This window comes from Mus musculus, chromosome 10 (genome assembly GCF_000001635.26).
Source record: "Mus musculus strain C57BL/6J chromosome 10, GRCm38.p6 C57BL/6J".
Classification (NCBI taxonomy): Eukaryota; Metazoa; Chordata; class Mammalia; order Rodentia; family Muridae; genus Mus; species Mus musculus.
In genome coordinates this window covers 10,706,861-10,731,259 of record NC_000076.6, presented here as the reverse complement: position 1 = coordinate 10,731,259, position 24,399 = coordinate 10,706,861, and the positions used below count along the sequence as shown (strand labels likewise).

The 24,399-nt window shown below is 39.1% G+C and overlaps 1 protein-coding gene across 6 annotated transcripts in view; it reads left to right on the top strand.

Annotated features, from left to right (window-relative positions):
* Grm1 (glutamate receptor, metabotropic 1) overlaps window positions 1-24,399 on the top strand; it is a 396,324-nt gene that overhangs the window by 351,123 nt on the left and 20,802 nt on the right. For 5 of the 6 annotated variants that reach the window (XM_006512549.4, NM_016976.3, NM_001114333.2 and 2 more), the window contains one exon: window positions 11,107-12,037. In XM_006512549.4, the coding sequence (XP_006512612.1) occupies window positions 11,107-12,037 (931 nt within the window). Of the gene's footprint in view, window positions 1-11,106; window positions 12,038-14,853; window positions 15,140-24,399 lie in introns of those variants that run through there. The other variant, XM_006512551.4, reaches the window with a different exon arrangement.

Below are 24,399 nucleotides of genomic sequence, written 5' to 3'. Positions count from 1 at the left end.
AAAGGAAGTAAGGGGTAAACTAGAGGACATCGTGATCAAAGAGCATTATACACATGAACTTGTAAAAGAATGGTTTTATAACTTATACTTATTTTTTGCTGAGTTCAATCTGGTGCCTTAAGGTTTTGTTTCCTTTGTGTTTTTCCCAAGGTATCCTTTTCTTCTTTGGAGCTCCCATTTCTGGCTTAGGAACAATGTGCTCCTATTTAGTGAGGATCATCCTAACGAGGCAGGGGAGAGATCATGCATGTGTTAACCCACCACACGTTCCTTTGGTTCAGCACTACATTCTGGGTACTTTCTTTATGGAGATGTGTTTGGTGACTAGGGAACCTATATCTAAACTCTTCAGCTCGACATTACTCTCAGCATTTTTAAATACGTGCCTCCAGAATCCAGAATACACTTTGGCTCCACTCTATGACAGCCTAGGCATACCAACCAACTCCACCATTACCCAACTGGAGCAGCACACATTGTTCTATTAAAGTGACATCTCAAAGGTTTGCTTTCTTTTTAGCCATGCATTCTCTTCATGGCCTAGTGTCATTTCTTCCCTTTAAGTGAATGTGCATATTTGAACTTTTATTTTGAATGAATTTTTAGGGCTTTCTGGAGAGTACCGAGCCACTTACTGGAAAAGCAAACATATTTTTAAAAAGAACACAGTATAGGGAAAAGATAATACCTAACAGCAGTGTGAGAATCTGTGTCTGTTCAATGCAGAGAATTAGAAGATGAATGCAGTCGTCAGTACAAAAGCCACCTGGTAAATATGTTCCTCTCCCTCCTGAGCCCAATGGCTGCATCACTTACCTCAGGGTTGCCGACACTGTGTGGCATACACGTTTCTCCGGCCTTCCTTTGGACTCAGGCCTCCCTGTCATACATATGTCTCTGGTTTTCTCCTCTTCCACAGACAGCACCTCCTATTCATCCACTTTTCCTCAAAGAGCCATTGTGTTTGAGAGATGGAGCTGATGTGGCACCCAGTCTCCTCTTCCAGCTAGTTGAGGGAGATCTTAGCTGACAGAATGAAGTATAAAGGCCTTTCTGGGTTGTCCTCAGAAGGCAGAAGTACTGACTTTGAGAGACAAGAGGTTTTTCCTCCTCTGCATGTTTTTGAGCTTTTCTGAGCCTTTTCTACTGTGCTATTTTCATATGAGTTAGGACTTAGTTCACGCATGAAAACGAACTGCTATCTAAACCTTAAAATACATTTTAAAGGGTTGGTAAAGTACCTCAGTAGGTTAAGGTGATTGCTGCCAAAACTTCTATCCCAAGTTAAGTTCCTGGGACCCACAGAAAGGGAAGAAGAAACTTATACAAGCTGTTTTCCAGCCCTCCCATGTATCATCATGGTGTTTGTTAGGCATAATTGTTACGCTCTCCGGTCGAGTCAACTGGACAAGCCAAGAGGCTTAAAAGTCACTCATGAGGCAAAAGAGTTTCAAGGAAGCTCTCCTCCTGGAGTCTAGCGTTTCCTACCCATACAGTAATTTTTCATTCCCGCGTTCCATTTTTGCGTTAGTCTAGTGTATGGATCCACGTGCTCTCTTTCAATATTTTCCTATCATAAGTGCCTTTTAAGATTGAATTCTGACATAGTTAAAGTCGTCCACCAGTGTTCCAACAGTTCTAGTTCGTCCTTAGCAAGACCTTAGGCTTGGAATTCAGTACTGCCCCTGGTATTACACTATCTCTTTGAGTAAAAGTTAGGTCACTGCCCTTCACAGGAATCTATCATCACCTAGGAAGAAAGAAGTTTCTGACCGTAGGGGAAACCAGAATAGATGCTTAGGATTATAGCTGAGTTACACCTATTTACAGGAATTTACAATGGTTTAGGAAGTAGATCGGGCTATGGTTTTAGAGTATTGCATTATTCATGAGATGGTTAGCTAGAACGGAACTCCTTAGTTAGAACCATGACTTGGGTATGAAAGCCCTTGCCCTAGGAGAGTAAAGATCTCACACCTGGCTTCTAAGACTATAGCTGACCTTAGATAGGGCTGACTCTGTCTCAGTTATTTTATTGCCCAGTCCCTGCCAGTCTTTGCGTTTTCATTTCCTCTGTTCTGTGTAAGACTCATTAAGCATCCGGTTACCTCAATTGTACCTTGCGGGTATGTCACCCAACTTCCTTATTGTCTTCTGCATAAAAAGTCTGATGTTCGATTTGAAAAATTACATTCAGATTCCACACAAACTTTCCTGTGTGCGTCTGTCTGTCATTCATCCACGTTTTGCCCACCCGCATCGAGAGACCCCGTTCCACGCAGACGCAGGGACCCAGAGGGTCTGCGGCACATAATGAGTACACATGCACAAACACATATACACACACTCACACACACACACACATACACACACACACACACACTGAAATTTTAAAACATCCATTTATAAAAAGATTTAGTATGTTGTAATACTTTCTGAGTGTATATTTTAGTCAAATCACACTTCCCTTCTATAGCCCTGACTTCGTAGCCCAGGCTGGCCTCAAAATAATGACCCTCCCATCTCAGCCTCCCCCGAGAGTTCTGGGGCTACAGGGGAATACCACCACACCAAGTAGTCATGATGGAACCCAGTCACATATTTAATTCCTTAGATTTCACCACTGTGAATCTATTACCTATGTATTATCAGATGACTCTTTCTAGTAATTGGAACTTTATCTTGACAAAACATGAAAAAATTCTCCATGTCCATAAATTAGATGAATGCCAGTACAGATGCCTTTCTAAAGATTGATCTTGATAAATTCATTTTGTATACATAAAGGTACCTTAACATTCGAATGAGTTGAGCCGTGTAGCAGCTTATGCCTCCTCCCCCACAGCCAGCCACTATTCCACTATATATACAGATTAATTTTGTAATTGTTATCCTCAAGATCTTCAGTACATACATCTCCTATACTAATTTATACTGACGTGGTGTTAGTGACACCAATTGTTTCAACATTCCTATTAGTTTTACATATGAGCAGAAAATTAGATCCCATTTGTCACTTACAAATGGGGCCATGTCAAACATATAGCAAGAACACAGGACATGGCAATTTGGTTTTGGTGTTGCCATGGTAGCAGTAGTCGTGAAAAGAAAAACCCCACTGGTAAAGAATACCAAAAATCAGTCGAAATGTTTAGAAGAGAAAAGTCAGTGGCTTTCAGTGGGTTTTTTATTTTGATGGGTATTTTTTTTTTTTGGTTTTTGTTTTTTGGTTTTTTTTTTTTTTTTTTTTTTTTTGGTTTTTCGAGACAGGGTTTCTCTGTGTAGTCCTGGCTGTCCTGAAATTCACTCTCTAGACCAGGCTGGCCTTGAACTCAGAAATCCACCTGCCTCTTCCTCCCAAGGGCTGGGATTAAAGGCGTGCACCACCATGCACAGCTAGGGTGTTTATTTTTTTAACATAAAATTTCTGTTAAAAAAAAGGAGTGATTTTCTCTGAGAATTGATATACGTTGTTGGAAATAAGGTTTGTAAAAATGTACTGAAATCAACTTTAAAGGTAGCAAAGATTCTTATCAATGGAAACAAATATTTATAAGTGATTTAAATATTCATTATCATGTTTTTTTTCCTGAGTCTGAGAAAACATTGGTGAGTTCTCAAAGGAAGCTCTTGGGCTTTTTGCATTTTCTTCTGGGGTCTGTGCATTTTAATTCTGCACATATATTTCATGCTTCAATTCTTATGATTCATAAGCATGATTCTTTTCCATGATGATATAGGACTTGACAGGGATTTAATAATTCATGGACCAATTAAAAATGATGCAATAATGTTAATTTGTTCTAAAATATCAAATAATATGAAAACATCTTTCAAAGGCAGCTGGTACTAAATTTGTCACTAAAAAAGCAGAAAAATTAGCTATATTTACTTAATTTCTCCATTTGCCAATCACCATGACCTCTACACTACTATCTATCTATCTATCTATCTATCTATCTATCTATCTATCTATCTATCTACCTATCTATCTATCTAAATATCTAAATATCATCTATTTAATTCTACAATATATCTTACCAACCATTCTGTACCCAAATGTTTTTGAAGAAACTGAGGTAAGCACGGCCTTGTGCACTACATCATATGAATGCATGGCAAGAAGCAATTATTGCTCTTTGGAAGGAAAAGGGGCCTTCATAGAATCAACATCTAAGCTATACATTGAATTATAAGTCGATATCCATCTTGTAGGTAACTGATATTAAGGAAATACATTGTGGAAAGAATTTGGTAATATTATCATGAAATAGTGTTATAAACGTCATAAATTTATCCAAGATAATTGGAGTGAAATAGTTACTGCCTCTATTTCTTAATCAGTGTTATGTGTGACTTGACCTAATTAAAAGGAATATGATATTCCATTTTAGCCTCTGAATGCACTTGAATTTATAATAATAAACTCTGAAATATCTGGTTCACGGATGAGAAGTAGCCTCTGGTCCTGGAATTGGAGTTATTACCACTTGTCTGAGTTTGCTGAGTGATTTGATGCCTGCTTGAAGGCTAACTTGCACGATGCCTCTGGGTCTTCGAATGACTGGCCTTGTACATTTGCCAAGCTGCCCTGTTTTGGGAGCTCTAAATGTCATACAAACAGCTGTCTTTAAGTTTTCTTTTGCTGGTTTGTTTGGTTTGTTTTTCTTTTTCTTTTTCTTTTCTTTCCTTTTCTTCTCTTTTTAACTTTCTTTTTTAAAATTTCTTTTTTTATTGGATATTTTATTTATTTGTATTTCAAACGTTATCCCTTTTCCTGGTTTCCCCTCCTCAAACCCCTTATCTCATCCCCTCCCCCTGCTTCTATGAGTGTGCTCCCCTACCCACCCACTCACTCCCACCTCACCAGCCTGGCATTCCCCTACTCTGGGACATCGAGCCTTCACAGGACCAAGGGCCTCTCCTCCCATTGATGCCACATAATGCCATTGTCTGCTACATATGCAGCTGGAGCCATGGGTCCCTCCATGTGTACTCTTTGTTTGGTGGTTTAGCACCTGGGAGCTCTGGGGGTGGGGGTGGGGCGGTGTCTGGTTGGTTGATATTGTTGTTCTTACTTATGGGATTACAAACCCTTTCAGTTCCTTCAATCCTTTCCCTAACTCCTCCACTGGGGACTCTGCGTTCAGTCCAATGGTTGGCTATGAGCATCTGCCTCTGTATTTGTCAGACTTTGGCAGAGCCTATCAGGGCACAGCTATATCAGGCTTCTGTCAGCAAGCACTTCTTGGCATTAGCAATAGTATCTGGGTTTGGTGGCTGCATATGGCTTGGATCCCCAGGTGGGGCAGTCCCTGGGTGGCCTTTCTTTCAGTCTCTGCTCCACACTTTGTCCTCATATTTTTTTTAAATGGGAGCAATTCTGGGTTAAAAGTTTTCTTTTGTATGAGAGGGTCAGGTATGGTCAATCACTACTTGCCATCCATTGCAAAGCACCATTGCATGATGCTCTCCCACAGGAGTGTCATAACTTTAACACTTCAAAACAGGATCATAATCTCACTAACATTAAATGTATGACAGAATTGGATATTAGGATCAATTTCCTTAAGATGGTAAATCGAATGCTTCCTAATTTTAAGATGTCTGAATCAAGGGAAAGTAAAGAGTGGAAAAATGCCAATCTTTAAGAAACCTATTCAAGAAATAACTTATTCATGAGCTTCAGGTGGGTCTGATTGACATTCAAGAGACTGACTTCAGCGTATGCGAAGAGTCTAGCATCTTGCTGCTAAGAAAAGTGATCCCTATCTCGGTGGAGTGGCAAGCTTGAACTTGGGGTTTTATTATGATAAACTGCTCCTGCTACTGCGCAAGAATGCCAGGTCTATTTCAAGGACAAAGACAGTTTTCTTTAACAGTGCGTGGTGTACTGTTCAGGACAATTGTGGAGCCAGATGTGGACAATTTTATGGTCTTTTGTGGAGATGTATTTTTCTTTGAGTTTTGACAATGTTATAGGAGCTGGAATTTGTAAGATGCAAACTTTGAAATATCCCTGGTGACAGCCAGTGCAACCCTTCCCTGAAAGGCCTAACTGATTTTTCTGCCTTGTGCTGTCTCAAAGCTGGCATTCTTCAGATAGATCTTACAGCACGAACTCTGAATGGGACATCTTTGTGGATGAATTAGAGCTTGCACCTGGATCTCTCTTGATTGGTGGTGCTGACATGTCGCCTGTCTTTTGCTGTGGTATACATTTTGCTTTTAAATGAAAGCATTTCGTGAATGTGTTTTGTGAGCTTCTGAAATTTTTTCAGATTTGTGAACTCATGAAGAAATCCTAGTCCTTGTGAAATGAATCAGAAAAGTGAGTGTGACTTGCCTGCATACCATTTCTCAAATGATCCGGACTAACAGTGTTGCTGGCTATCACTAAGCCATTATAATAGAGATGCCGACTGCCTAGACAAGTCTTGCCTTAAACAGATTCCTATTACTGGTAGGAGAAACAGTAAAGATGGAGTTAGCTTTGTATAGCTTCAAATCAGTAAAGAAAAGTATGCACGAATAATTAGAGAATTCAGAAGTATAACATATACAATAATCTTTAGAAATTGTGTTAAAGTTGTTCTGTGACAGTTTCATACATGCATATAAAGCAATCTGATGACTCTCACCCTCCCTTATGTCCTCCTTGGCCCTGTACGCCCTCCGACAAATCCTTTTCTCACATTTTTTGTTTGCTTGCTTGCTTGCTTTGTCATCCACTGAGCTTTACCAGAGCTCTGTGCATGGCTATGGGTTTGGAACTATTCATTGGAGCCTGGTTGGGTTCAGAGTGGGATTTCAGTTGAAACAATGGTTCTCCCTCTTCCAGAATCTACTAGTAGCCACGATGTCAGCTGAGAGGGTAGGATTCTATGAGCCTCTCATAACTGACTATTGAAAAGGCTGGTCCTGTGCAGGAAGAGAGTAGGTAGCTACTACTGCCCTGTGTTCACATTTGTAATGGCTCCATGACAGCAGTTCTCAGCTCTTCTCCATATAATCTGGCTCTCTTCTCACCCTCTTTTCTACCACATTCATCATACTTTACTGGGGATGGTATAAATCTTGTCTCGTTTAGGGCGGAGTCTTCAGCTGTAACTTATTCTCAGTACATCGAGTAGTGACAAGTCTCCTCATTTGCTGCTGTCAAGGCTGAGACTAGTACTTGTCTATAGATATAAGCTAAAATATTTACATGGTGGTTTGACACCATGTCAATTTAACTGAACAACAATAATAAGGACCCCTCTAGAGACTGTCTTCCCCAGTCATATATTTCTGGCTGTATTAAAGTACCAGACATGATTTCCTATTATTAACAAATTATTTTCTTTTATATGAGATTCTCGATAAGGACTTGGTCAAAAAAAATCAGAATAGTCCTTTCATAGCACATGACTATGAAAACTCTTTCTAACATACTTTATAGTGTTCATGATTTTTATAACATTTTCTTTACTATGAATCAACTTTTATGACAGTAGTTATTTTAGGTAATATTTAAAACTCAAACAATTGCTATTACTGTTTATTTTTTAGAAACTTCTTAAAGACTCAAAGAGAAATGTTTCTAAGGATGGATGTAGCTTAGTTGTAGAACAATAGACTAGGGTGCAAGAATGCAATGGTTTGATCCTCAGTAGACTCTCAAAACAGTTTCTACAAATGTTGAATAAGAATAAAAGAATTCTAAGTACACAAGCCATATTTTTTTTTTTTTTACTGATTTTTATTTTATCAACTTTGCAGACCAAATGATGGTAAATTTCAGTTACTATAAGGACTTAGATTGGGACACAATATTTATAATATGGACAGGACTGCTTTATTGCTTATCAACCCTAAAGGATTCCCTTTTTATTTTTAATATATCACACAGAGAAAGACATCAAATCAAGGGCTATTGTTCCTTGGGCTCTTTTCTCTTTGGCTCTATATGTGCCTATGTTGCAGATTTGAATAAAGCAGAGGCTAGCCTTCTTTTCTGCAGATGGACTTGTGAGAATGTAGGTCCTGTGGAAGTCTACATTTATATACAGAGTTCTAATCCTTTTTTCTGTGTGGTATGTTTTCTACAGGGATTCTGAGGCAAGAGCTATTTCTTAAATTGCATTTAATATGTTGGTGTTTTCATATCTAGTGGAGTTCTGATTTGATCACGTACAAGACAAGAACTATAGTGTCTCTTTGCTAAAAATTCATTCCATCTACTAAGTTTCTACCACTTGACCCCAGAAAGTATAGTCTTTTTAATAATACTCTTAAACTGTTAGTTATGCTTTGGGACAAAGGGTTGTTTTTTTCTATCAGTATGACTTTATTAATACAAGGTACTAAAGATTCATTAAGTTGAAATAGTTTAAAGGACTGCTCCTTTTAGGAGTTTGAAGACAGAACTCTTGAGTGTTGGTGCTGCTCATGGAGTAAAATCATTAGTTGGTCATGATTTTTAGCCCTTTATTTTTTCCTTCCTGACTTGGAATTTAAGTTGGACTTGAACTAAGAACAAGCCTCCTACTACTCTTCAAATACTGCAGTTACAAATGAGAGTGACCACCTGTTACTTACTTTTCTTAGTCACTAGCCTAATTATTTCTAAACATGACTACCCAGAGCTGGCTTGGATCATGCTATATTCTACATACATGTCTCCATCTGGTTTTGATAAGCCAAACCAGTAAATAAATAAAACCAAACCAGTGTACCCCATCCAAAAAAAAAAAAAACACATGAAATAAGTCTGTATATTTAAATAAACAATAGCAAAATCAAATTAACAAATTCTTAGATTATAGAACAGAAGTATTTAGGTATTCTAGATTACTTACAATACTCAGTATAATATAGATACTATGTAAGTAGTTATCATGCTATATTGCTTAATAAATAATGAGGGAAAAGCCTGTATATGTTGATTGTATATATAATGACTATAGTCTTATAGAACTGACATATGTAACCATTGTAGAGCTAATGTATACTAGTCACAATGAAAGAATAACAAAATCTTAGGGAATAAAAAACCCTTCCTAGGTAAAACACTGTCAATTCTGTCTCACATGTAGTATGTTGTGGCTTGAGATTGATAGCTGTTCCTTAGGAGCTTGAGAAATTTGAAAAACATGAATCAGGGAAATAACTCAGTGAGTGACCTATTGGTCACAGCACCTCAAATATTTTGGCAAATGAAGATCTTCAAAGTGATCTTGATGAATTTTCTAGAACATGAATGATAGCAAGACCAAAGATATTCAGCTATCTATCCTTGTCTGTCAACTGTACATCTTACATCCCATGTGCTCAGGAGTGAAACCATGAGGCAAAGACATTTCACTGTGACTAGTGCACTGTTAACTCTATGACAGTTACTGGTGTCATTTTTGTAAGACCATGTGGTTTTATATATATATGTGTGTGTGTGTGTGTGTGTGTGTGTGTGTGTGTGTGTGGCCATATGCAAATGTGTGCTTACATGTGTGTGTGTATACTCAGCATTTTCTTCATTATTTCTTAAAATGATATGATGCAATAACTACTTACACAGTATCTATATTGTTCTAGGTATTATAAGTAATCTAGGCATGATGCTTATCAGATATTTATGCACACTTGAGAGTGTCTTCAGGTTATGTACAAATATTGTGTTATCCTAAATAAGACTATATGTTATAAGACAATATCTAAGAGTATATGAGATAAGAGTATCCATATGTTTGGTACCACTAGAGGGTCCTGGGACTAAATAGTTTTATGCAAATATCATCTCAGACAAAGGTCTTGAGTATCTCCAAGGTTTGCTATTATTAGGAGAATGGAGTCAGTGGATACTGAGAACCATCTATATGTGAATTAGAAGAAGAAGAAGAAGAAGAAGAAGAAGAAGAAGAAGAAGAAGAAGAAGAAGAAGAAGAACAACAACAACAACAACAACAACAACAACAACAACAACAACAACAACCAGAAAGAACACAAAAGCTAAATTTTCCGCTAACTACATACTTGAAGAGGTGGCTACCTCTGAGAGATAAGGCTCCTCGGAGCATAACCTTGTGGGCATCTGAAAAGCAAGTATTGGTGTGAGGCTGTGGTTAATTGATTGGTAATCCTGTGTGGATGAGAGCTTTTCCCCAGCTGGTTGATCATTAGAAGCAATGGCTAGCACTCAATGGTTGATGTGCAAAATCATGTCCACTGAAGTAGATTGGTGCTGAAGGATTGAACAGTGGTAAAATTGGTTCTGCTGATCCTCTGGGGGTTGGGGGGTCTCCTTCTTTGGCTATAAAACAGACAGCCTTTCTCTAGATTCATTAAAATGAGCCCAGCATCACAGTTTTGGGAAATACTGGTCCAGACCAAACATAGATTATTGAGAAAGAATTGTCTCCTGAGCATGACAGCACTTGTTTTTACACTCTGAAATTCAAAACAAATTTTGTTCTCCATTAGGAGGGGAAAAAATAAGGTGCAATTAGCAGCACAATGCCCACAACTCCAGGGAAGTGTGGAGGGAGCTCTCATTCTTTGGCATGTCTATCAGGGGCTATTAACTCAAAGCTCCAACCACCAGACTCAGACTGCACTTGACAGTTTAAGCAATACAAAAATTGTGTGGTAAACAAGAGAATATGAATGTTGTCTGCAAAATTCAAATTATACTATGCTTAAAATAGTCTGCTAATGCTAAAATTTGTCTATAAGCCTATATGCTTACAGATAAGGGCTGCATAAAATAAAAAGAAATCTTAGTTTCTTTCTTATTAACATATTCTATTTTATTATCTCCATGATATTTGTTAAAAATTTAGAATTACATTTCACCAGTGCGGTGACAACTGCTTACAATGCTGGATCTAGAGGAAAAGATACTCTATAAGTTCAAGTAAGTCACATCTGACTGTGATGACACTAAGCTTGGAGATATGGTTATCCAGGGAAGGCAATCTCTGAGTAACATGGAACAACTTTGTATCAATACAAATGCCAGACATCATGAAGGATATGGCTTATATCTATGCCTCCAGTAACTGGCACCAGCACAATTGCCCAACAGAAATCTGAGACTCTGATTAAAATCATTTTTTTTTCTCCCTGCAGGCTGTGAGCCCATTACTATCCGTTACCTCGAGTGGAGTGACATAGAATCCATCATAGCCATCGCCTTTTCTTGCCTGGGCATCCTCGTGACGCTATTTGTCACCCTCATCTTTGTGCTGTACCGGGACACACCTGTGGTCAAATCCTCCAGTAGAGAGCTCTGCTATATCATTCTGGCTGGTATTTTCCTCGGCTACGTATGCCCTTTCACCCTCATCGCCAAACCTACTACCACATCCTGCTACCTCCAGCGCCTCCTAGTTGGCCTCTCTTCTGCCATGTGCTACTCTGCTCTTGTGACCAAAACCAATCGTATTGCACGCATCCTGGCTGGCAGCAAGAAGAAGATCTGTACCCGGAAGCCCAGGTTCATGAGCGCTTGGGCCCAAGTGATCATAGCCTCCATTCTGATTAGTGTACAGCTGACACTAGTGGTGACCTTGATCATCATGGAGCCTCCCATGCCCATTTTGTCCTACCCGAGCATCAAGGAAGTCTATCTTATCTGCAATACCAGCAACCTGGGTGTAGTGGCACCTGTGGGTTACAACGGACTTCTCATCATGAGCTGTACCTACTATGCCTTCAAGACCCGCAACGTGCCGGCCAATTTCAATGAGGCTAAATACATCGCCTTCACTATGTACACCACCTGCATCATCTGGCTGGCTTTTGTTCCCATTTACTTTGGGAGCAACTACAAGATTATCACTACCTGCTTCGCAGTGAGCCTCAGTGTGACGGTGGCCCTGGGCTGCATGTTCACTCCCAAGATGTACATCATTATTGCCAAACCCGAGAGGAATGTCCGCAGTGCCTTCACCACCTCTGATGTAGTGCGCATGCACGTCGGTGACGGCAAGCTGCCATGCCGCTCCAACACCTTCCTCAACATTTTCCGGAGAAAGAAGCCTGGGGCAGGGAACGCCAAGTGAGTTGTCTAATCTGAGGTTCTAGGTCTCTCTCTGTTTTTGTCTTTTCCTCTCACACACGCCCTCTTCTCCTGCCTCATTCCCCCTCTTTTTAGCTTCTCTCTGTCTAAACCATCTCTTGTTTTCTTCCACTCAACATTTTTCAAAACTCACTGTTGCACTAGGGATATAAACTTCAAAGTGCTTTTTGATCCTGTTCCTTTGAAACAGCAAGAATCATGGAGCAGTGCTGGCCAGAGACCAAAGCTTTTTCTAGAGATGCAAACGGCAGTTTTGTCGGGAGTACCTTTTCTGTGATGTGGGTTCCCAGTCTAAGGAGAATAAATGTGCTCTGGTCCGGGTCAGAGAGGCAAACACTAGTTCTAAGTGAAAGTTTAGACGATGGTAGAAGATAGCTTCTGATTTATTTTTATTCTGAAACCATGCTTTTAACCATCTGGGATGGAGGGTAGGAGGCTAGGCATCACAGGGAGATTGCCACTTCAAAACTGGATTGCAATGGGCCACCAAGCATATCCTGTTATGATGCCTCTGAAGCAGCTGCTGTATCACAGCGTTTTTATTTATTCAACTTTAATACATATTGTAATGAACATGTTCCACACTGTTACACATGAATTGGGACATCTCTTCTTCATGGTCATGATCAGAATAATTTTATTTTTTTAGTCACAAAGCAAAGCATAAATAAGGAAACCTGAACTTGAACATTAATGTCCGAATTATTTTCACTCTGGTACTCTGGGTAGTAAACTTCCCATGATAATTATTTTCGTACATATTCCCTGATTCTATTTAATTTTTGTACATACTATCTTGCTGAGGCTCATGAAAGCACATTTTTTGCAATATTTACAATTTTAAAAAATGACATGGATACTTGAAATTCAGGAAGAAAATAGAATGTTTTAATGATTCAGCATTTTTCAACAATAGCAGGATTCTATTGGCTCTTTGAGATGGAATTTTAAAATGACTGTCAATAGCAGCAGTTACATCATAAGTGACCCTTTATAGCTATTACATCCATTTAAGTCAGCGAGTAAGAGAGATGAGTGCCTCTTTCCTCCCGTGTAGCTAAAAAAATATGGAGCTTCCACAAATTTATGTAACTTTCAGTGTAATTCCCCTTACCCTGTCTTTGCCTAAGTCTTAAACTGCTTTAACAGTTCTTATCTTAACAAATATCTAAGAATCTACATGCACTAAGTTCTAGGCTTTTAAAGCCATACACAGGCATCTTACAGAAATCATATAATTTGTGGCTGTTTTTACAGAAGTCTTTAGGGGAAAAACATCCCTAACATTTAGCAGCATTTGAATGAAGCCAACAATTCATGGTTATTTTTCATATTAAGTCCTTTATAAGCTGATGGTCATAAAAGATGCCTAGTAATGACTTTCTCCTTGTCATGATTTTTCTTTTAGCCAGTGTCTCAACAATAATGACTTCCAGAGAGTTCTTAGCACAACAGCAAGCCTCCAGGTCCATGATATGAGCAATAAACAAACAACAAACCATTAGCCACTGTATACAGCTGGGAAATACCATCTTATTTCACTAAGAGTGGTCAGAGGTGAGAGAAAGCAAATCAGCAGGAAAGAAGATATTGGTGGAGCTAGCTAGGTAGCTAGGTAGTTGGCTTGTTGGGTAAGAAAGAATGCTTGCTGTACAAACATTAGGGCCTGAGTTTAAAAAAAAAAAATCACTTGTAAGAAGCCAGGGATGGTTTGCACCTGTAACCCCAGCACTATGGAAGATGGAGAAATGTATAAATAATGGTTGGTTGCTAAGGCTTTCTGGCCACCAGCCTAGACCCAGCTTCTGTGAGAGACCCCAAACAAGGGTACAAAGTAGAGAATACCATAGCAGGACATCAGACATCTCTATAGTTCCTACATACTCTCACAGGAGTGAGTATCCCTTTATATATATATATATACATGTTCACATGCCAAACCCACTCACATACATATCATTCAAATGTATATACACACATGTGTACGTGTACACACACACACACACACACACACACACACACACACACACACTGGGGCAGGGGCACTTTAAACTGAAATATTCACAAGAAGTAAGTTTTGATCCTGCATCACTCCTCAAAGTTACTATTCTGAGAGTCTACAGGGTTGGAATTTCTCGGGTTGGTATCCGGGAATATGGTTTTCTGTGGATGAATGAGAATAGTGTTTGAGAGAACTGTGAGTAAAGGGCCTTATGCTTGCTACTAGGATGCAAGAGAGCTCTTTGACATTATGTGAGTGACGCCTGGCACTTGCTGAGCAGCCAGCATCACTGTACATAGGGACCAGCCTCCCACACCCAAACTGCTTTCCTATAAATTGAGAAGACTCCTTCCCCAATTATGACTACAAATTAATTTCATTTGGGATTTGTCATTCAAAGGAAAGTTCAGTGAAATCTGAGCTTATTGATTTGGTTGTCATGGGATACGTGCCTTCACCAATAAACTGTCTACCTATTAGCTACAATTTAACTGGCCTTATCAGGGTGCTATGTTGATAAATTTAGTTCCAATTAGTAATGATAACACACAATTTGTAGCTTCTTCAATATGTTCCAGGCAAATGAGCTGATCCATAGTGGGTATCTGGGGCTAAGTTTCTCTGAAAAAACAAAACAAAACAATAATTTGATTATTCAGTTTTCTCAGTTATTCTCTGCTTACTTCTGTTATAGCTCTCCACAAGACTATAATTTTAAAATATAATAATAACCTCAGTGCCTATGTTTTGCCTTTTTTTTATTGCCATCTTTTTCTTTGGTTTGTCTCCAAAGGAACGAAACCACAAACAACCTAATATATTCTGCAGCAAGAAAAAACTGGCAGATTTTTGCAACAAAAGCAAGTGGTTGAAACTCCAGCCAATGTGTCACCCAGTGAGTTTATTGCCTTCGGAATGTGCACTTCCTACATTTATGGTGCACTGAGGGTGTTCAGCAGTCTGTTCAGACAACATGAGGAGCATCTTCCACCTGGTCTATAGTTCTTCTGGAGGTCCCAGGTCCAGAGGCGTTCTCTTAGCAGCCTGCTTCCCCAGTGCACAGGAGAGCTCACGGCACATAGCTCATATTGTCAAATTTATTTAAATACTTTGAAATTTGTCATAGTTAGATTCTGATAGAACTGAAGATTTGAAAGCTTCGGGGGGGTGGGGGGGTGGGAAGAGTTTAATCAATAAATTTGGCATTTGGGTTGAGCTCTTCAGTAACATATCCTGTTTTTAATTTTTGTTTTTGTTACAAGTCTTTGAGGCACAACAAAACTTTGAAAGGCCAACCAAAGTGTATTCACTTTTCATACCTCTACTTTCTTTGGTGTGTCCTGCAGAGTCATTTAAATCAGAAAATATTTAGTCCTGAGCTAATATAAAGGTATCAAAATTTTTATCCTTTTTTTGGGCAGTGTACTTCATAAGGTGCTAATTTAAACAAAATTAGGTGTGACTTTCTAATAAGGCAATGATGAGTTGGCATAGCTGAATGAGCAAAACTACTAGGCTTATTTATCAGCCTGCTTCTTTAAAAACAGTTATACTACTAGCATTTTGTAGTTCCTAAATAAACTGAAGTTAACTAACTGTCCTAAGTTAGGGTCACTACTGTGATGCAATAGTGACCAAAGCAATTTGGAAAGAAGAGTATTGCTTTGGCTTACCCTGTGCTGCTCATCATTTGAGTAAATCAGGTAAGAAATCTGGAGGCCATGGAAGAGTTCTGCTTACTGGCTTGCTCCCCATTCCCAATGCAGCCTATCAGCTTGCTTTCTTATAGAACCAAGGAACACCAGCCCACTATGAGCTGGTCCCTCCCCCCCCCCCCATCAATCACCAATTAAAATGTTTCACAGGCTTCTACACAGCCTGCTGTTTTAAAGAGGCAGTTTCTCAATTGGGGTTTCCTCCTCTCTGATGACTAGACTTTCTGTCAAATTGACATAAAACTAGCCAGTTACTTAGTACTCTAATTTAAGGTAAAGCGAGGGCCAGTTTGGTAGTTCATGGAGATGAAAAGTTGCAATACACGACTTCTAGCTTCTATATTCATAATTGCGCATAACAGTGAATTATAATGACAAGGAAAATATGGTAATATGAGAGTAATATTAACCCACATGTTCTTATGGGAGCTGACTATGACAGTGCTGCAGTGTTTCCTAACCCTAATAGGGTTATTTTACTGTCGTTTTCATTTTGTTTTGTTTTTGTTTCTCTGAATTCAAGAGAAAACTGAAGTACTGAATATACTCACACCTGTAATGGTTAGTTTTGATTGACAACTTGACACAGCATAAAATTGCCAGGGAAGGAAATCTCACTGAGATTGTCTGGATGGGTTAGGATAGGAAAGATTTTCTTAATTGCCTTAACTGAGCTGGATAACCCACTCTAAGTGTGGACAGTACTATTTCATGGGCCAGGCCTTGCCTGGAGTAAAAGCTTGCTTGCATTCATTGCTCTCTGTTCCTTGTTAGGGGTATGATGTGAGCAACCCACTCAAGCGCCTGCTGAGGTGACCTCCCTGCTATGGTAAACTGTAACTAGGAACTGAGATCTGAAGTCAACCCTTTCTGTTCCGAGTTCCTTTTGTTAGGGTGTTTTATCACAGCAACAGAAGTACAAATTAAATAGTTCCTTACTAGAATCTTATTTGTCTTTAGTAATAATAGTCATTATCCTCCAGGTCAGCATCGAGTTTCTCTGTCCTACTTTGTCCTGGGCACAGATATCAGTGAATCACAGCCCAGCCGGCATAGCTCTATTCCTGTAAGAACATACACTTGATTGTGGATCAAGATGAAAAATCACTGTAGTCTGAGATCATTTTTGTGGGGCTTCCTGCAAGCATTAGGCTAGCAGGGAGATGATCCAGGTGACATAGGAATGAAATTTGTCTTGGCATAACTTAGTGAGCAGATCAGAACCCAAAGCCCAAACTTCTAAAGTCTGACCCCAAGTCATTTATTTTAGCTATATTAAAGCACAGCACAAGTTTTTGGGTAAGAAGAGTTTGCTGATGGCAATTAACTCAGTCCTGTGAGTATAACAAAGCTTAAGACATGTTTACACTGAAATTCTTTACAAAGTACTTCCAGCTTCTTTCATAAAAATGAGTACTATTAGCTTGGAAACAGTGCTCAAGCTTTAGGGTTAAGTGAGAATGACTGAGGTAAACATGATGCTTACAGGAGTCAGGATTGGCCTGAGCCAAAGAGAACCCAGAAACGGGCATCTCTCACAAGGATAGGCTTTATGGCCTAGAAGATTTTGTGGGGAATATCTGAGACAAGCAGATAATATTCTGGGGATCCAGCTGAAGCCTGGTCCTACAGATAGCAAAGGGTCACTAGGTTGTGCACTCCATACTTTCCCAGTGCCTGGAGAAAGTTAAGTAGACATCTCCTTCCATTGAAGAGACAAGCCTGCCTGTTCAACTTTCCTGGATTTCTGTGCGCAAGGACCTCTCACTCTTTAACATTAGTGTAAGTCGTAATTTCTTTCATAGCAAACAGGCAGTTTTGTTGAAGCACTTGTCATCCAGTTTTACTATTTGAAAATCCTATTTACTGAGCAGTTTGTACAACTAATTTTGTCATTTATCTAATCAATTATTGTTTTAACTGTAAACTTAGAAACATTTTAATATCTGATATAATGCTAGACAATATACAAGAACAACATATAAGAACAAGAATAATGCTAATCAACATATAAGAACAAGGCACTGACTGTTGCAATCTTGCAATATAAGAAAGGAGACATTAGTCAATATGAGGTATCTATCATAAAGGACCTGTGTGACATCTTAAATGTCCAGGCATGAAAGACAGTCTTCCTATGCTGAAGCATCTAGGGAAGGTTTGGAGAGGCTTGGACTTCATGTTAGTGGATTTCTTCAGTGGTATAAATCACTCTACAATGAACTGATTTCATGTGTAGAAAATAATGTAAGTGAAGATCACACAATGTTCATTTGCTTCTGGGCCATAGCATGCACTCTGATGAAAACAAAGCATGTGGACTGGCATGAGGATGGAGCCAGTGGGTAAACCTAGAGATACAGGTTTATCCTGTATTTGAAGAAGACAAATGATAGCTATTATCTAGTTTTTAATGCAATGTTAGATACTTGTGCTATTAACCAAAAAGTGCAGTGAAGGTCTCTGTGGAAAGTCAGAATCATTTATAAGCATTATGGGACAAGGTTAAGTACAGAAAAATCAGGTAACAGAGGTCAATTTCAAGTTTTTAAGTTTTCAAATTAAAAGCTGGGATGAAACCTGAATCTAAAGCATTGCTTTTCGCTTCCTTCGGAGTTTCATTCCTTTGAACCAGAAAAGCAGTTCAGGGATCTGAACTAAAGAAATAAAGGTAGAATGTTGTGGTTGTCACAATTTTATCCTGGAGATAAAACCTGCGTTCTGAGGGAATGTAAAGGCTGTGGTGGGACAGGGGAGGCTGAGGAGTTGCACTTTAGAGTTACTGTTTGACTGACAGTGCTGTAAGGACACCCAAGTGGAGGTGTCCATGGGCTACTTAGAAATGTAAGCTTAGCCATCAAAATGAAGGTCTCAGCAAGAGCTGTGGACTTAAAGCACAATTGTCAAAACATTTGAAACAGACAGGACACACCACACAGAGAAAGGGCAGACCTGAGAAAGTAGTAAAAACTAGAAGAGATAATTTTCAGGAGCATTTTCTCTAAGTGTCCTGCAGGTAGAGGAGAATGCTAAGATGGGAGGTCGCCCAGAGGTGCCCCTGACTCAAGATCAAGGAGTGTAGGCTACTCCAGGAAGACAAAAATGAATCCAATCTGCTTCCCATCCAGGCAGCAAGCTGGGGTCACTATGATCCTCTGCCTTTTTTCACTTTTCCTAGCAAAGTAGGTACCGAGAACACAAATAGCACAGAAATAGCTATTTTTAATATTTACATTTTTTATTTTGAGTTTTAAACTGAGACAGTGATTAGATTATAGCATGACTTGTAAGCAGAGGCTAATCAGCTTGGATAAAGGGTCACCTTTTATAAGGAAGGTATGTGATTTTGATGTACTCATCTTCCCCAAGTTTTGGGCTCATTTGTTAATAATACTTAATGGTCTAAGATGAATTTAAGAATATTCTAATGACATCACTAATAATGGCCCAAGACAGGCCTGCTTATAACAGCCCTTTGCAAACAAGGAAACAGCCGTTTATTTTCTTCACTCATAAACTTCTGTGTCTGGTACTTTAATAATATATGTAATTGTTCAGGAATTTAATAAAATGAATAAACCTTGAAGCATGCCATACAGGAATTTATGCTTTATTGAGGTAATGCCATTACAATGGAAGTAGACACATAGTATGATGCAATGATTTATATAGAGGACAACTACACAGTTAGGTGCTATGTAGTTGAGGGTTTCATAGACAAAGTATAATAGACAAGAGGTTTAACCAGTGGGAAGTCAGTCCACATACTTCTGGAGGGTGAGAAATGCAAGCATTGTTACATTCCGATGAAGCCTCCTCATAGTCTCAGAGGGCAGAGAGCAAGAGAAGCAAGGTCTCTTCTGGATTTTTACAAGGGCATTGATCCCATTTGTGATGCTTTACCCTCGTGATTCAATTATCTCCTACCTACCTGTTAATATCACATTAAGGAAGAACTTCATCATCCATATATTGGGAGGACAGAAACTTTCTGCAGCAAATGTTTGAGTAATCTTGTTATTTTTAAGCTGAGAGTTGAGGGGATTACTTAATATCAACATATTTATTATGAAAATAGAGCCATAACTGTAGTTATCTCATAAAATTATTGGAATTAAATATTTCTACTTAACTGTATAAAGGGTATGCTTGAATGTCTAGCAGAGTCCCTATTAGTCATTGTTGTTTAGTAATACTAATATTTTGAAAATATGCATAGGAGTCTGAAAGTCCAGATCCCAACATGAAACTCCTTATACCTTCAAGGAAAGAATATTCTGGAAACAGCAGATATGCATTGTTCACCACGAGCCTCTTTTATGCACACTATGTGGAATGGCAAAGCTGCAGATCTGATGAAAACAGGGGTGTGAGGTGCTCCTCACTACAAGCTGTGTGTGGAAGGATGCCCTGGTTGGCACAGTTTGGCATCTTGTCCACACTTGGCCCCAGCAAAAGAAGGATGAGGTCATTCACATTCCATCTGTTCACCTTAGCATCCAGTGTGAAGTGTTATCTGCTCACAAGCAAAGCAAGCCATGGAAGTGTGCTTGAAAAGGCAGTCTCCAAGCATAAATCTCGGCAGATCACAGACTGAGCACTCAAGAGAAAAGTTCCAATGCAAGTAGAACCTTTGGCTTATTTAGACAGAGTTATAGACAACTTGAGCCAGCCTAAGCAAAGAAGAATGAGGTATTTATTATACAGACTATGAGAAAGTCATGCCGAGTAGCTCAGGCTATGAAATTCACAGTGCTTCTGGGCCACATGCAGGATTCAGATCCTGTGTAGAAAGATTCAAGGTCTATCTTTTTCTCTCTGTATGTCTCCTACATCTTCTGTGGATCCATTTTCTGTTTCTTTGATGCTCATGGTCAGCCTACGAGCAACCATCCTAAGGCTCCTGAGTCTGCATGTTGTTACATGTCCTGCTGTCTACAGAGTTCTGTGTAACATGTAAAACACAGCAATGCAAGTGAAGGGGAAAGTCCCAGCATGAGCACAGCACATGTTTGGAGGGTGCGGGTAGCATAGTGAAGCACAGGTAAAACCAGGTCTTCCTCATAATTTTATTTTGTGGGCTTCAGGCTATAAGATGCCTTCCATTTGTATCAGTCTCAAGAGGGAGAGGGGAAGAAAGATTTGTTTTATTTTTCTTTGCTTCATCAGGCCACCAGAACACTGTCTATTGAAGTAAAATGCACCTAAGACTCAGACCAAAAATAAAATCAATATTGTTAACATTAAGTAATAAAATAGAAAAGGAAGATGTTTCGGATAGAGCTAAGCTGGTGGAAGAAGTACCTGTCTGACTACCATGCACGAAGCTGTGAGCTTTATCTCTAACACTATATAAGCTGTGTGCTGTGGCACATTCTTATAATCCCGGCACAGGGGAGATAGAAGCAGGAGAATCAGGAGTTCAAGGACATTCTCCACTATATAGCAAGCTTCAAGATCAGCCTGTGAGACCCTCAAAATAAATACAAAACCTCAAATTAAATACATAAACAATACTTATTCAGGTTCTCCAAAATACATTTATAATTTTATTTCAAAGGTTCAAAGAAATCTTGCAATGACTAAAGGTTATCGAATAGCGCTTTCTATGCAAATTTTCTTTGAGATATACGAAGAATCAGCTACCAACCAAAGTAGATCAACTCTTGAGAGTGATGCAGCTGAAGATACTGAGAAATTACTGTTTAGAAGAAATTAGTAACAAAGAGAAACACCTTTTCCCAGGTTTTCCGTCTTAAAGATGCAGGCTCTGCTTAAGTTACTTTCTGTTAGCTGGAGCAACTTTAAGAGAAAGAGTTTGCTGGCCAGCCAGCCTAGTTGACATGGTAAGTTTCAGGTCCCTGGGTGACCCTGCTTCACAAAAGGATGGATATTTTATGGAGAAATACAGAATCTTGACCTCTGCCCTCAAATAGACTCATGTACACACACACACACACACACACACACACACACACACACACACGTGTCATTCTTGTCAATCACACAAGAAAAGTATAATAAAAGAAAACCAGGTTTTATCAATAGTTACACAAATTTGTTTTCTGTCACATAACAAAATAGTTGAAGCTGGTTACTTATAATTTAGGACAATTACTTAGCTCATAGTTTTGAAAACCCACATTTCAAGATTGAGAGGCCCCAGCTGTGTAGCTTAGGATGAAGGCCTGCTTGATTGACTACAACACAATATAACAGAAGAAAGGGAAATGAACCTGCTGGGCATAGAATGACAAAATGCATAAGGTAGGTTACTTTATATCAATTCACTGGCAAGAGCCAACTCATTGCAAAGACTAGCATCATTCTCTGACTAAGGCAGCATCTACTATACCCTAATCATGCCCCATGATCCCCCAACTCTTAAAGATTCCATATCCTCTTAATGCCATCATGCATGCTAAAGCCTCCAAACACATGAACTCTGAGAGGGTCAAGAATATCTGAACCATAGCAACAGGGCTAGAGATGAGAGATCTAGGAAAATTTCCAGGATGCACTTTTTCTCACACATCCTTCAAAACTGCAAGAGAAACAGTGGTAGCTCACTTAATAATGACTTTCAAGCACAGGCTATGTGCTGGGCACTAGGACAAATACAAGTGGTGGGAAAAACAGCTTTGACTCTACCTGATATCTAACCAAAGACCAAACAATGAAGGGTTAATACAAGAAATGCAGGTGTTACAGAACACCATGAGACATTTAACTAATCTAAGGGTGGGGAAATGTTGACAGGAAGTATTGCTTAAGCTGGGGCTTGTTTTATTTTTTTTTCTTTAACAAGTTCTTACATGTATGTAATTCATCCTACCCATGCTAATCCCTCCATAGTGCCTCCTCCTTCTGCCACCAAATTCCCATCAGTCTTTTCATGTCCCATTAGTCTTTTTATTTTGTTCTGTGACTCTCTGGATTTAACCAGCACCATTCACAGGGTATGGGTCTGAAGTTATCTACTAACTCAGTAGTCACATCACTAAATATAATGACCATCTCCACCAGGAACCCTCAACTGCCAGTAGATACACTGGATAGGGATCCCTGGACTTCTTTCCCATCTAAGAATCAGTCTTGTACCCGTCATTTGTAGACAACTTGGGTTTGTGAGTTCATGAGCACCATGGCCAGGTCATACCCATAAGACAGTGTTTATAATCCTCTTGTCACCTGGAGCTTATATTCTTTCTAATCCAACTCTTTCACAATGTTCCTGGAACCTAGGAGGGAGAAATGTGGGTGTCCCATCTAAAGATGAGCAGGCAATAGTCATAGTCACTCAGCACTTTGGCCAACCATGAGTCACTGTGCTAAATGCTATTTGATGAAAGGTAAATTTCTTTGATCAAGGATGAAGATAGCAGTAATCTATTACACACACACACACACACACACACACACACACACACACACACAGTTAAGATGCAGATCAAGATAAGCAATTAGCAGAATGAAAGTGTAAGGTTCATGTCTAGAGCCAATAGCTTTCCAAGTCATAAGCCTTTGACCATAGTGCAAGAAATAAACTCCATAGTGCATATAGACTGGGCCCCAGCTCCAGTCATAAATCAGTTGGTTACTGCCACAGCAGTAGTGCCACTATTGTACAAATACACATGTCTTGATTGACAAATTGGTATTGTAGCATGTAAGCTCAAAAGCTGGTTGTGACCACTGCTGGCTCTCATATATAGCAACTCCTGGAGATGGTGTTTCAGGCCGTAAAGAAGGGTGGTAGTTGAGACACCAGAATGTAGAGGCATAGAATAGAGTACAATATGGATAACTGAATGCAATGGGATGACTCCAGCGTGCTTCAGGAACAATATTCACTGTGGTAACAACAGCATGCCTCACTTTCACATTCACTTTTTATAGAGTGCAATAGGGCTGTTTTAGCTCTAGAGTGGAGACAGTTAACACTCCTAGTCTGCCTACTACACTCTATTTACTTAGAACATGCAAGTGTTTTATGAAATCATATTGCTGTAAGGCAGAAAATTGTTTAAACATCTATTGAAAATTAGGGCTTCATACCCTATTTGTTATTTATGTTCTCAGCCTATCCAATCCAGAAATTCAGATAGTTCAAGTTCAGGTATTATCATGTACTACAAACATACTCCCCTTCTCCCACAAGAAGAATCCAACAAATCAGTATATTTCAAAATTGTATATTCACCTCTCGTGATGCCCATACAAGTGTTCTAGAATACTTACTCTCATTTCTCACAGCTCAATACTGAGAAGAGTTTTAAAAAATGTTGCTCACACACTTAAAAGGAGTAATATCTTCTCCTTTTAAAATAGGTTTAGTATATCTACTTTGTCCAACGGTGCATTCATTTTGCACTAGAGTTCTTACTTTTAATACTCATTGAGTTTCATTTCTGCAGTTATGTTTGACAAAGGTCATTATACAATCTTTTCTATTTGTGTATGCATACACGTGTGTGTGTGTGTGTGTGTGTGTGTGTGTGTGTGTGTGTGTGACTATAGCATATGTGTGGAGATCTTTATAGTTTCTCTTGAACTATCTCTTCAGCCTCCAAATCATCATTCCTGTAATTAGTTTTTATGTTGAATATTAGAGTGTGTTACAT